Here is a 14,915-nt window from a genome sequence, read left to right as displayed (position 1 = left end):
TATTCAAAAGTTACTTAAGAAATATTTTCCGATCGATAATTTTCTCATGAAGATAATAACCAGATGACATCGACAAATCACTTCGTCCATTATGGAATCTTTAAAACAAATTATTTTAAAAGCTCAAAATCCCCTTCCACTAGTGACACTAACGACCTAACACCAATAAATTCGAAATTATTTTGCTATTCACATATAGACTATACAATCATTCACCAACCGAGGTTTTCTGTTCTTGTCTTTCTACTACTTCCATACTCAGGGCTTCCTGCTTCGCATCCCAAGAGCTACGTCCAGAGCCCCACTGCCTCCAAGGAGATGGAAAATAACTGATGCCGCATACACTATAAAAGCAGGTAAGGTGGGGTCCACTGATGGCCACAATTTCCAAACCCTTTCCTCACCACATCCAGAGGTGAAGAGATTTACCTTAAATTCCAGGAAAGCAGTGGCGATTGCTCCCACAGAGCTAGGACCAGTTACCAAGAAACCTCCCGACCTCCCTGTCACCATAGTGACTTCTACGAGCTACGCACACTCCCTCTTCTCGCGATACTTCCCCGCCGCGGTCACCCGAGCCCGCCCTCTCTTTAAGGGACGTTAGTGGACGACTAAGCCATCCTGCTGCTGTGGGTGGAGCCCTGCTGGTTTTTTTCTTCTTGTTCAACACTCTCCAGATTGGGGTTTTTTAATATAAGAGTACTGTTGCCATAGGTCTCAGACAAAACAGTGCTTCGGCCTGCCTTTTCACTTAATATAAACCCGCCCGGACGCCAGTCTCCCGCCAGGAGTTCGCGCATGCGTATAAGCGACCAGAAGATGGCGGTGGTAATCGCCGCATTTTTTTCAAATTAGTGGTTCCCAGAAAGCATTGCGCGCATTTGTAACGAATTTCCGTTCGAGTTTGTATTTTAGGCGCCATTTTCGAGTGAAGGACCCGGAGCCGAAACACCGGTAGGAGCGGGGGTGCTGTACAACGGTTTCCAGCGTTGGTGTGAGTGGACTGCCCAGCAGGTAAAGTACTTCTTTTCCTGATCAGGTTGTCACATTCTTACTTCCTGCTCCGTCTGCGGGCGCCTGGAAAGTAGAGGCCTTGAGCTGGAGCAGCCGAAGTCCGCTCTGGGTTGAGGCTGCCGCCGGGAGATTTGTTTCGCTGTCACCCCTCCCCCCTCGGCCGCCTCCCGGCAGTCGGGACTCCCGCGCGCTTCTCGCGGGCGCCACTTCTCTGAGCTACTTAAGCGTCTCTCGGTGGGGGTGCGGGGGACGCAGACTCTAAGCCTCACGATCGCTTCCCAGAAACCCCGGTCTCTGTCGGGGAAAGGGCGTCTCCCTGCCCCGGCCCCCTGACCCTCTCTCTTCTCCCAAAGGACTAATCACCGGGTCTGAGCCCTTAACTGGTGACCTTTTGTAGTTTATTGTCCCAACGAGATTCCGCAGTGGGCCCCGGAGGAACAAACCCCGCCACCCCAAAATGATTGAACTGGAGCAGGCGCTGCCTATGTCTGATTTGGAAGTCGACCCCAGTCCCCGGCCGCCTTTCCGGGTCGGACGGTAGCGTGGAGACCTGGAAGCCTCGGGGCGGTCAACGGCGCCAAGAGCTAAATGGCGGGGAAAGTGGGCGGCAAGTCGCCGGTTAGTCTTACTAGCTACTCTAGGAAGAGTTGAGAGTCCCTCAAACCTAAAGTTAATAGAACTCTTCTCACAAAGTCTGTGCGCTTGCTTCCCTAACCCCAACAGCGTGGGAATGTCAGTAAATACCGGCGTATAGGAATTATTTCGTTAGGAAGTTAAAGGATAAGATTCTTAAACCCTTCTGTGGGAGGACGGGGGTGGGGGGTGGGCATCAAGAAAATAAAAAGAACTTAAGCAGTTATATCCTTGTTTGATAACCAGGCACGTCTAGGTTTTCCCACTTCGGACTTAAAACGAATCCCGCCTTTTTGGCATTTGGGTTTTTTGTGCCTTTTTTACTGAGCACCCGCTGGCGTCGAGCGGCGTTTTGTAAACGGGGCTCTCGGAAACCGGCGGACAGTTTTTCCCCGAATGGGATGGGGTGGGGGCTGAACCCCCGTCCGACGCGGGCGCCGGCGGGGAATGTACTGGTGTACCGTCCTGCGGCCCGGCGGGCTGACTTGCTCCTGGCTCTCCCCCGGTCCCAGCGACCATGCCCCGTAAAGGCACCCAACCTTCCACCGCCCGGCGCAGAAGGGAAGAGCCGCCGCAATCCCCGGACGGCACCAGCAGCGACGCGGAGCCGGAACCCCCGCCCGGCCGCGCGGGCAGCCCGGCCCCTGCTACCGCAGGTGAGTACCACACTGCGACTCCGCAGGAAAACGCACGGGGAGACCAGGGTGGGTCCGCTCCCAACCCGGGACTGGCTGGTGTTTGGGGTCGCGGAGGTGAGGGGCTGCAGCGCTGACATCTGTAGGTCGCGTGTCGGTCCCGTAGAGCAGCTCAAGAAAGCGATTTGGCAGTTTTCAGAGATCGGAGTCTTCGTGCGATTTCGTTGTAACGGTGCTGGAGGGGATTGGGACAAGTACGTGGCTAGTTATGAATTTGTTTGGGCCTTGTATTTCTGCGGAAGTCGGCATGGTCAGCCAATAGCTAGTGGACTATTTTCTGACAGAATTAACATGATTGTATCTTAAAGGTTGCTTGGCCCTAACTTAACTTCCCTGGTCTTAAATTGCGTTTAAAGAGATGATAATTTACCCGAAACTACCGTAGCTTTTGTGAGTACAGGAATTGGGTGACATTATGATGCCCCTGTGACAGGGTCGCTGGAGCTCTTGAGTGTCCAAAGTTAAGGTTCCAGGTGCTCAGAGATACGGAGAAAGTTAGATCTAGAGCCTTAGGATTTATCCACCTGTTTAGGCGAGAAGCAGAGAATCAGGTTGTTGTGGTTTTCCCAGACCTGCTTTATGTTGTAGTGTTTTGACTCCTAAGAGATAAATTTTTGTAGGATTTTGTGACTGGTGGTCCTTTCTTTTAAGAATTTCTTTCTTTATAAAACCAAGCTGAAAGATTTTCATTTCTCCTGAGCTTAGGCTAATACATTTAAGTGGAAAATAAGGATTTCTAGGTTTCATAAATAACATTTCTCCAAAGATTAGCAGGCAGTAGTTCTACGAACTCATTGCACTAATGCAGGCTTTTCCCCCCTTGCTTTCCCTTTCCTTTGACTGACTTAGGGACACCAAGTGAGGAAATTGATAATAGAAGTTTAGAAGAGATTTTGAATAGCATCCCTCCTCCCCCACCTCCAGCAATGGCCAATGAAGCTGGAGCTCCTCGGCTTATGATAACTCATATTGTAAACCAGAACTTCAAATCCTATGCTGGGGAAAAAATTCTGGGACCTTTTCATAAGGTATTTGACTATTTTAAATAACTATTATAGGGTAATGTGTTTTTATTACAAGATATTTCAGTTTTATCATGTTTCTCCTGATTGATAACACATGGTATGTTTCCTGTGTTTTAGACAACTGAAACTAGTTTTTGTTTATCCTGGTTATCTTTGGTACCTCTTTAGCTGTTAAGTTTTTCCTCACTGAGTAGAATTGGTGAGTTTTTTGTTTGAAGAAGTATTTTCTCTATTAGAATGAATTTTGTAAAGTAAGTTAGAATTAGAATATGGTCTTATTTAAAGTGTTGAAACTTGTGATAAAGGAGAACATGATGTAAGAAAACAAGTTGAAATGAAACCTTTTAAATACTTAATAGTTTTGCTGCAAGTAAAAAAGGCAAGCAGTTGAAATTAAAATAAGTTGTATAGTATGACCTTTTTAACTTCACTTTAAATTTTTTTTTCTGTTCTTTTTATGCAGCGCTTTTCCTGTATTATTGGGCCAAATGGCAGTGGTAAATCCAATGTTATTGATTCTATGCTTTTTGTGTTTGGCTATCGAGCACAAAAAATAAGATCTAAAAAACTTTCGGTACTAATACACAATTCTGATGAACACAAGGACATTCAGAGTTGTACTGTAGAAGTTCATTTTCAGAAGATAATTGATAAGGTAAGGGATTTTGGAGTATTTAGTTATTTGCAACTTAAAGTACCGAACACAGGATTTCCATACATTGTGCATTTATTATTTTTGGCTTAAATTGCCTTTTAAAAATCAATGTATGTTTAAAGCAGAACAGATAACTGATTTTATTAGCTCCCAGATACTGATTTCATTACCTCCAAAACCGTATTTTCTTTTTGAATAGTGGTGGTGGCAGCCGTTAAACTTAAAATATTAAAATTTTTAGCCAGGGGAATGAATTATAAGTAGCTCATCGTAGTATTTACTTTTCAGAATAAAACACTGAGCAATTTTAGTATCCTGAGTAGTAAATAGGCATTCTTTTACTATAAATTTTGGGTTCGTTTTTAAAATTCTGTTTTTATTGCTTTCAGATAAATTACTTAAATTTGAAAATGTAACAGATGACTAATATTATCATCTCCATTATTTTAATTCACATTAACGTTATTAGTAATAACATACTAATGTAATATGTGTGTGTGTAATATAAAAGAGCTCTGCTTCAGTTTAAATTATCCTTTGTAAATAAAACTACCCTTTTAAAACAGAAAAGGTGAAGTTAATATGTTTTCTAGAAAAACAATTTTAGGTAAAATGTCTACTTCGATTATTTACATGGTTCTGTTGGTACTGGTTTTTTTCTTGTCTGTTGAATAGCTAACTTTGGAAATTCATGGCTTAAAAATGACCGGTGAACCTAAATGAACCTAAAAATATAGAAAGCTCCATAATGAAGCAAGGATGTGACTTGGCTTGTTTTTTAGATTTTTTTTTTAATATAAAGGGCTTTAATTATATTTACATGGTGGCATCTATTTTAATTTTGTTTTAGTGCTTTTCTGTTGTACAGTTAAAGTTGGAAAATGATTGCCAGTAAATCAGGTTTGATTTCTTTGCTTATTATAATTATGTTTGATTCATATAAATTTTAAAAGCCATAATTTTGAAATGGCAAAGCTTTTAAGGGAAAGCCAGTTTTAATATTAAAGTAGATTTATACTTCATTTTTTAAAATCCGTTTGAGTTTTTAGAAATTGGGGGAATGTAGTTGTCAGTTCTTTGCAATTCTTTATACCTTCCATTAATGGCATATTGTTTACCAAAAAAAAAAAAGAAAGGAAAAAAACTAAGCCATGTTACGCCATTACTACCTTCCTTTCCTTGGATCATCTCTTGCAGCTTTTTAAAATGGACTAGTAATTTAATCTGTCAACATGGTTTAATTTGGGTGAGTTTGTTTCAGATATGGTGAGATTCTTATCCCACTTCAAATGCTCTTTTCTCAGTCAAATATATTTTTACACTTGTTTGGAGGTGGGTTTTTTGTTTTGTTTCTGTTTGTTTGGCTGTTTGGTTTTTGTGATCTATGAGGAAGGGATCAAAACTTGGAAAGTATTCTTTGCTAAAAGGGTTATTTCTGAGAACTATTGCCAGTTTATATGCATGTTCGATTGAAGTTTTTAATCCATAGAATTTGTTTGAATGTGAAGAGAGTGAAATTTGGTGCAGACCTGTGACTTAGTACCAACAATTGTTTTCTGGCTTTGTTTTTCCGCAAAACAGGAAGGGGATGATTATGAAGTCATTCCTAACAGTAACTTCTATGTATCCAGAACTGCCTACAGAGATAATACTTCTGTCTATCACATAAGTGGGAAAAAGACAACGTTTAAGGATGTTGGAAATCTTCTTCGAAGCCATGGAATTGACCTAGACCATAATAGATTTTTAATCTTGCAGGTAAGTTTATTAAAGACTTCAGAGATTCTCTTATTTTTCTTACTTTTTTTTTTCCCCAATGAAGTTTAGAGGGGTTTCCCCCTGTTGGATGAATCCTGTATTATTGAGGCCTTAAAGTACTGTAGCAGCACATCATGGTTTACATACTACAGTCAAGATGCGAATCATTATTTGCTGCTCTAGAAATTTAAGGAAATTCATTCAAAACTATTTTCACCGTAAGATGCTCGTTTATGTTTGGATGGACTGACATACTTGTTCCGCTCTAGCAGCACGTAAATATTGGCGTAGTGAAATAAATATTAAACACCAATATTATTGTGCTGCTTTAGCGTGACAGGGATATAACAGCTATTTATTGTTAACTGTTTGTATTTTCCTTTAAGATAATATTTTAAATGAGATTCATTATCTTTTAATAGTCTTTAATTTTCTTATTGTCATCTGTACTAATATTAAATAGCACAAAAACAAAAAGAACTCTGTACACTTGGTGTTTGACGATTTTACTTGAGTGCCTTATTAATTTTTTTTTTTTTAAACACTTAGTGTGGTTAACTAAAAGCTTACCAAGCTGGTTTTTGTTTTGGCTAGAATGGCCTACTTGAACCACTAAATATTGGAAGACCAGAAAGTAACTCATATGTCATTCTGAAGTATCACAACTCTTGAAGTCTTTTTTAGAGGGGTATAAAACTAAGTACCTGGTGTTGAGTTGAATTAACCCTGTGTTCTTTGAGTAATAAAGATATGTTTTACCAGCCTTGCTTGGTAAGAAAAATACCTTTTCTTTTGTCTTACCTTTCAAAAAGTTATTAGTGTAAAACATGGCTTTGTCAGATACATTAAAATTCCTTTTTGATTTGAAGCTCCTTTCTTTTTCTATGTTCTATCCAGAATCTCCCAAGAGCATAATTAAAACAAAACTATATTGTGATGTAAAATAGTTGCTGATACTCTTTAATGTCTTATGCTACTGATTTTAAACTAAGTTGGGAATTTTGATTTCATACTGAAAGTTTTGTTAGGATGCCTGAGTGTTCTCAGTCAGTTCCCATTGTTCTGGAATGACTTATATTACTCTTTTGTTACCAGGCATGGTGCATTTGTAATACTTTTGTAACCCAGACTTACTTAAAAAATGAATGTTGGGGAAAATCACCTGCAGATATATTTCTAAACAGAATTTGAATTTACATAAATGTGAAAATAAAGCTGTGTGTATTTGTGTATGTATGTGTGTCTTTAATCAAATTTAACTGTTATATGGATTTTCATATTCTGGGATTTGGTTTGGTTAATTGTGGATTATAATTTATTTCTATAATACTGTATTTGATAATACCATTTTGCAGGAACCTATTCTCATGTTTATTTTTTATTATTTGCTATTTACTATCATCCTGGGATAATTGGTCAAAATTTTACACCGATGCCAAGATTCCTCAAAATAAAGTGGACTTCATTTTAACCCTTGTAAGGGTAATTTTTTTTCCTTTAGTGCAGCCTTTATAATTCCATAATAAAGGAAGCTAAAAAGTCATAACTTCCCAAAGAAGTAAATAAAAGTAATTTTTTTTTAACTGTCAACTTTGTTAAGCATGTGCTTCTGAAGTACCTATGCTTAAGCCGTTTGTCCTCATATAATCACAACCTTTTTGTGTCCTTTTAACAAATTATTTAAAACATTTTTAATATCAAGGTAAACTTCCCAAGTAACAGATTTTCCATTTGATTGAGTTTACAGATAGGAACCTTAGGAATTCACTTGTTAGAAAGACTAAACAGGGATTGGACTAGGTAGAACTATTGATACCCTACTTAAAAGCTTGAGGGAGAGTGACGGTGGTTTCTTTGGATGTTTATTTAATTCCTTTTCAAAAGCTTAGACTCCCACACTAGGTTTAAAGCAGATGAAGGTAAGTAAAAATGTGATTTTTTATTATCTTCTCTCCCATTTAACATATCTTTTAATGTGATTTGGGAGGCTGGGAACTTGGAGACAACATAATATCAAAACATAAGTGCTTAGTTTGAATAAAACGTATAGACGGGCCAGTGGTAGTGCTAAACAGCCTAAGTAATCTAAATTAGGTAAAGTAAAAATTGATTTTAAGATTAAACACTGAATTTTAGAAGTTTATAACGGTAAAAAAATTTTTGCAGTGTTTATATTGCTTTAGTTCTTTGAAGTAGGCATTTCTAGTATTTGAATCCATTTTAGATTTCATTAGTTGATTCAAATGAATACCTAATGAGGCTATGTGCTAAGATGATATAAAAGATACAGAAATGGTTTAAGCCCTGTATCTTAACCTTAGAGGCACTTACACATGCCTTCAAAAAGTGTTAGATTATAATTGGCCATTGTACTTCCCATGTTTGTACATGTCCCCATTTGTATATACCTTAATTTCAAAGCTTTTGTCCTATTGTAATAACTGTTGGTGCAAATAAGTAGGGTTTTGTTAGGTCTCCATAGCATTTCATGGTAACTATGTATAAATGAGATTTAGTTGGTTTTGGTGCATTTGCTCTAAAGTTAGAAGAATGATAACCTTAATGCTTTTATGATAGTTCAGAATTACACTAATGATTGCTGTCTCAGGAATGGTTTTATAAACTCCTAAAAGCTACAACTATTAAGGCAATTTTAGCTTTGTCAGAGTTTTCAATTTCATGTACTTTTTGTCTTCATTATTATAAAACCTGAATTAGAACTTTAAATAGGAACCAAGATTTTTTTCTTATTGTTTAGTAATTTGGAAATAGATAACTCAGACCTAGGTTAATCCAATTTATCTCTTTTTTTTTTTTTTCCAGTAATACTTCTCCCAAGCCTGGCATGTCATACAAATTATTTGGGTTTTAGTCTTAGCCTGTAGAAATAAGTCTATGCTATGTCAAAAGTTTTTTTAGCTTTATCAGTTACCCAAAAGTGTCTGATTCAACAGCCTTAGCTATAAAAGAAAACTACCCCTAAGCAACCAGAGTAGACATCAAGCAATCCACCTACTAAAGTATTATCCTTTCTATTTATGTATTTTAGGCAAATACTAACCTTGGTAATTTGGTTCGTTGGCCTCTGACAGCTGACAAAGCAAATTAGAATAAAAATTTATTAGAACATAAAGGACAGTAATTTTACGGTACAGTGGAAGATGGAGAAAATAAGATTATCAAGACAATATAAAAATTCAGAGCCCAGGGGCACCTGGGTGGCTCAGTTGGTTGAGCGTTCCCTTGGTTTCTGCTCAGGTCATGATCTCTGGGTGGAGAGCTCCAGCCCTGCATCTGGCTCTGTGCTCAGCAGGGAATGTGATTGTTCCTTTCCCTCCCCCTCTGCCCCTTCCTCGTGCTCCAGCATGTGGGTACTTGTGCTCTCTCTCAAATAAATAAAAATTTAAAAACTTCAGAGCCCAGTAAATTGGGGCCATTTAGTTTTGATGCAAACACCCATATTTATCATAAGACTCCTTCAGGCCTTATTAGGAAAAAAAAGTTTTAATAAAGCTATGGACTTGAGTTTCTTGTGGTTCATTCTAAAATTTGGATTCCATGTGAATTAAGAATAAAGGGCATCATACCTATTTATTTCTTAGATTTTTAAACTCTATTTCTGTAAAATAGATTATCAAAGAATGGTGCAACTGAATCACAATATCCTGATTTGCTACCTACTTAGTAAGTTAAGGTTTAAGCCCTTGATTATTATAAATATTTTCTTGAAATATGTTTGCAATTTGTATGTTACTGCTAGAAAACATAGTTGGTCTTTTACACAGTTGCTTAATGACTGATACAATTTAAAGGAAGTTTGTAGTAAATAACAGCAAAAAAAAATGCTTAAAATCTTAGTCTACTGAAGGTATAGAAGCTAGAGATAACTGTGGAGGCCTATAGGATTTGTCTGGCTTCAGATGCTAGTATTATAGCAACTTGAAAATTTTTTATGTTTTCATGGCTACCATTATTTGTGATTTAGAGCCTTGAAATGGATGGGTGACTTTAAATTTAGGTTGATGCTTGAAAATCATTCCGAAATCTGTGGAGCTTATTGCCCCAGGTTAAAACTATATTGTATAATTTGACATGGGATAGGTATGTTTTGGGTGGGGGGAGGGTCTTCCAGGCACAGATTGTGAACACAGAGTATATATGAAATGGTGCAAAATGGAAAAAGAAGAAAGCAAATAGTAGCAGGTGGTAAGGCAGGCAAAGAACATCAAGGAACAGAGCCATAAGAAAGGTCCCAGGTTGTCATTGGAGTACCATAATAGTCCTAATAAGTGACAGGTAGAGGCCTAAATGTTCTAATAGCTTGTTGAATCAGTAGTACTAATCTGATAACTGGTTGAAAAAAAAATGAGTGCCATGTAACAATCTAAAACTGAATGTTATGTGGCACTTGGAACTATTTTGATTCATAAATGTCCTTTAGCATTTTTATTTTCAACAGACTGCAACTTTATTAGAATGAAAAGAAATCCTAGCTGTATAGCCATCATTTTAACTGGGGAGAGAGGAACAAATAACCCAAAAGAAGCAACACCTATGTTTTACTCCAAGCTAGGCAGTCTCCTAATAGCATTATTTCATCTCTTCAGTAATTTGGCCAGGAAAAGTGTGATGCTTTTTGGGAATATTTTTGTCAGTGTAAACTGCTACATTGAGTCCTAACTTCTGGCTATCTGAAAAATATCTACTCAGTAATACCTTATGCCCATTTGACTAAGATGTAAGTTCTCTTGGCATAGTTTTTCAGTTATCTTAAAACAGGTGTTCAGATACTCGAATTAGGTAGTATATTAGAATAACAGATGTCAGATATTTTTTGTTTGTGTTACACACAACAAAAAGAGTTAAACTATTACCTCAACATCAGTGGTTCTCAGCTGTGTGTAGTTTTGCATCTCTATCCCCGGGACATTGAGCAATGTCTGAAGACATTGGGTTGTTACAGCTGAGGGTAGGAGGGTATGCTACTGGCATCTAGTGCACAGAGGTCAGAGATGCTATTAAACATCCTATCATGCCCAGCAAAGCTCCCCACAACAAAGAATATCCAGCCCAAAATGTCAGTAGTGTTGCTGTTGATAAACCCTGCCTAGTTAAAAACTTTGAATAAGACTTTTTGCTTCTTCAGGGGCTGGCGTTTGCCTGTTGTAGTCCAAAACTTTGGACGTTATTCCGTGGTTTAATCCTGTCTAAGACTTAAAGCTAGTACTGCAAACATTTGGAAGGACCTGATAATTGAAAGCAGAATAAAATGTTTTATGTAAATATCTACATATTTTAGTGTAAACACTAACTTAGTTAAAACACTATTACATACTGAAGGTTACAGAGAAATAAAAATAACAAGCTCTTTGGATAACATTTTACTTTGTATTTGATAATCATGTTCTGTTGTGTTAACTACAGAAGGGTGATAGCGTACAAAAATATTAGAAGTTAATGCTTTTCGGTGATTAGATTTAAAATGAGCTGTTTTTAAGTCTGGGGATTTTTTTTGGTGTTTGTTGTGTTTGTTTTTTGGTTTTGGTTTTTTTGTTTGTTTTTAAGTAGGCTCCATGCCCAACGTGGGGCTTGAACTCACAATCCTGAGATTGAGTGGCATGCTCTACCGACTGAGCCAGCCAAGTGCCCCAAGTTTGTTTGTTTTTTACTTCTATTAATGTGGGAGCTCTCAGTAAATAATGACTGTCATTACATTAGAAAGATTTAGCCCAGATTTTTGAGGTTTATTCATAAATATTTAGAATATTTAAATTGAGGAAGTGATATGCTTTTTGTGTGTATTTTTTCTTGATTTTTCCCCCTTGCTATTTTGCTGAAATAAAGGCATATTACATACTTTTTTCTACTTGCCTGTTCCTTTTCTTCTGTTGTAAGAGCAGAAGCAGGCTACTCCTGTGAAGTAAAGCAGCAGCATTTTGCCTGAGCATGTTCAGACAAAATTTTCTCCACCATGAAACTAAATGGCTGCCTGGCAGTCAGCCTTGAAGGTTACTGATTGTGCATTTTTCTTCTTTTTTTTTCTTTGTAATTAAATTACATAAATACAAATAATGTTAATTTAAGAATTTTAATTACACTTCAAAGCTTTTATATCAATGATTGCAAATAAAAGTTTTCCAAATTCATATGTACCATGACCTTTAGTTTTCAGTCAGTTGGATATCTTGTAATAAGAAATTAGGTAATTTCCTTTTTTATTTAATGGTCTCGATTTTAAGAAAGTTAGGACATTGAGTTTTGAGTTGTCCTTATAAAGTCTAGCACTTGTTGAGGAACTCAGAACACCAGGTTTATAGAGAAAGTTTAATAATACACCATCTTGGGACAGGATTCCTACTACAGTTGAGCCATGAAGGATCTTTTTGAAAATTCATTGTTTCAGAACAGGAGCTCTAATTATGTTATTAACAATTGATAATATTGCCAAAATTGTAGATTATGCAAATTCCTTGCTGAGTTTTGCTGCATAGAAAAGTTAATACTCTTATTTTTTTTATATTGAATGAACTTTTTAGATTGTGAATCTTTCTTTGGCTCTAATATTACACATATTAGACTATGTTGTAATTTTGTAAGAGTTTATGTAAGGGAGTATAAATATATATTTCTTACCACCTATGAAAATGAAAACACCAGTGGAGAAAACATTTTTATTTGTATCTTATTAAATCTCATTAAACTACTGATTGACTTGATTTAGTTGTTGGTTACTGTTGGGTTTGTTTCTAATTCTTAATTAAGATCAATGTGGCTAAACATACACAGGAAGTGTGTAATACAACTTTTTTTTTTAAAGGGTGAAGTTGAACAAATCGCTATGATGAAACCAAAAGGCCAGACTGAACATGATGAGGGTATGCTTGAATATTTAGAAGATATCATTGGTTGCGGACGGCTAAATGAGCCCATTAAAGTCTTGTGTCGGAGAGTTGAAATATTAAATGAACACAGAGGAGAGAAGGTGAATCTTCTATAGACTCTATTGCAAGTTAGACTTTTGTTTATTGAACAAATTCTGCTGAGTTAAATACTAAAGTTAGAATTAAATCTTTACTGTTTTAGATTGAATTTTATATTATTGACATTTAAATGAACAGTGTTTTATTAATATAATTGATGTTTTTGTCTAATGTGGGTATATTTGAAATTGAAGCTATACATATAAAGTATATTTGAGTAATCTGTACACTTTAAATTTTTGTAGTTAAACAGAGTTAAGCTGGTGGAAAAGGAAAAGGACGCCTTAGAAGGAGAGAAAAACATAGCCATTGAATTTCTTACCTTGGAAAATGAAATATTTAGAAAAAAGAATCATGTCTGTCAATATTACATGTAAGTACATTAATTTATCAGGTTTTATTATTTTTTTTAAGATTTTATTTATTTGATGGACACAGTGAGAGAAGGAATACAAGCAGGGGGAGTGGGAGAGGGAGAAGCAGGCTTCCCGCTGAGCAGGGAGCCCAATGTGGGGCTCGATCCCAGGACTCATGGGATCATGACCTGAGCCAAAGGCAGATGCTTAACAACGGAGCCACCCAGGCAGGCGCCCCTTAGTTTTTATTTCTGACATTAAGCCCTGTCTTTCCTATATTAGAGAAAAATAAAGACTGAAGTAGAAAAAAAAATGTAAAAACTATTTTATGTAATGAACTCATTAAAGTAGGGGGTTTTACCATATTAAAGTTGATTATTTTTATTTCATTTTAATTCTGATATAATTAACATATTAGTTTCAGGTATACACTGTAGTGATTCAGCAATTTTATATTCTGTACTCATAAGTATATTTCTATTTCCCTTCACCTCTTTGACCCATCCCATCACCCACTTTCCCTCTGGGTAATCATCAGTTTGTTCTCTGTAGTTAAGAATCTCTTTAAAACAAAATCTTTAAATAAAGGGGGGGCACCTGGGTGGCTCAGTCGTTAAGCATCAGCTTTCAGCTCAGGTCATGATCCCGGAGTCCTGGGATGGAGCCCCATATCGGATTCCCTGCTCCCCGGGAAGCCTGCTTCTCCCTCTTCCACTCCCCCTACTTGTGTAAGCCTGCCTCTCCCTCTCCCACTCCCCCTACTTGTGTTCCCTGTCTTGCTGCGTCTCTGTCAAATTAAAAAAAAAAATCTCTTTTTTGGTTTGTCTTTCTTCCTTTATTTCTTAAAATCTACATATTCGTGAAATCATGGTGTTTGTCTTTCTCTGATTTATTTCACTTAATATTACACTCTCTAGATCCATCTGTGTTGTTACAAATGGCAAGATTTCATTCTTACAGCTGAGTAATATTTCATTGTGTGTATATATACCACATTTTTTTTTTTTTTTTAAAGTTTGAGAGAGAGCATGCACGGGGAGAGGAAGAAGCAGACTCCCCCCACCCCCGCACCCCCAGCAGGGAGCACAACACCAGGCTCAAGCCCAGGACCTTGGGATCATGACCTGAGCCCAAGGCAGACGTTTAACCAACTGAGCAACCCAGATGTCCCATACCACATCTTCTTTATCCGTTCATCTTTTGATGGACACTTGGGGTATTTCCATAGTTTGGCTATTGTAAATAATGTTACAGTAAACATAGGGGTGGATATATCTTTTCAAATTAGTGTTTTCTTATACTTTGGATAAATTCTAGTAGTGGAATAACTGGATCATATGGTAGTTCTGTTTTTCTTGTTTCCTTCCCCAAATTTGGGAAGTTTTCAGCATTATTTCTTCAAATAAAATTACTTCCCCATTTCTCTTTCTTCTCCTGAGATCCCTGTAATGCGAATGTTACTATGCTTGATGGTGTTGCTGAGTTCCCCCTCCATTTCTTACAATTTTTTTCTCCTTTTCAGCTTGGTTGCTTTCTATTACTCTGTCCTCCAGGTCACTGATCCATTCTTCTGTTTCTTCTGTTCTATTTATCCCTTGTATTTTTAATTTGAGTTGTTGAGTTGTGCATCTCTGGTTGGTGTTTTTTGTTTCTTTGTTGAGTGTCTCATTGAGATCCTCCACTCTTTTTCTCAAGTCCAGTTAGGATCTTTATGACCATTACTTTATCAGGCATATTGCTTATCTCTGTTTTGTTAGCTCTTTTGCGATTTTTGTCCTGTTCTTTCATTTGGGACATAA

At 37.3% G+C, this 14,915-nt stretch overlaps 2 protein-coding genes across 3 annotated transcripts in view; one reads left to right on the top strand and one right to left on the bottom strand.

Moving 5' to 3' along the window:
* The window catches only part of IFT80 (intraflagellar transport 80), a 123,562-nt gene extending 122,981 nt beyond the window's left edge, over window positions 1-581 (bottom strand). For both annotated transcript variants that reach the window (XM_073897957.1, XM_073897959.1), the window contains exon 1: window positions 430-581. The gene's annotated coding sequence lies outside the window, so the exon portion shown is untranslated. The remainder of the gene's footprint in view (window positions 1-429) is intronic.
* Window positions 582-890: 309 nt separating this feature from the next.
* SMC4 (structural maintenance of chromosomes 4) overlaps window positions 891-14,915 on the top strand; it is a 40,163-nt gene continuing 26,138 nt past the window's right edge. Inside the window, exons 1-7 of the mRNA XM_025879641.2 lie at window positions 891-1,014; window positions 2,160-2,303; window positions 3,192-3,370; window positions 3,831-4,022; window positions 5,604-5,780; window positions 12,598-12,762; window positions 13,006-13,133. Coding sequence (XP_025735426.1) covers window positions 2,165-2,303; window positions 3,192-3,370; window positions 3,831-4,022; window positions 5,604-5,780; window positions 12,598-12,762; window positions 13,006-13,133 — 980 coding nt within the window. The 5' untranslated portion in view covers window positions 891-1,014; window positions 2,160-2,164. The remainder of the gene's footprint in view (window positions 1,015-2,159; window positions 2,304-3,191; window positions 3,371-3,830; window positions 4,023-5,603; window positions 5,781-12,597; window positions 12,763-13,005; window positions 13,134-14,915) is intronic.

This window comes from Callorhinus ursinus, unplaced genomic scaffold, assembly GCF_003265705.2.
Source record: "Callorhinus ursinus isolate GAN/ISIS: 27379988/994484 unplaced genomic scaffold, GSC_fseal_2.0 scaffold1, whole genome shotgun sequence".
Classification (NCBI taxonomy): Eukaryota; Metazoa; Chordata; class Mammalia; order Carnivora; family Otariidae; genus Callorhinus; species Callorhinus ursinus.
This window is presented reverse-complemented; position numbering and strand designations above follow the sequence as displayed.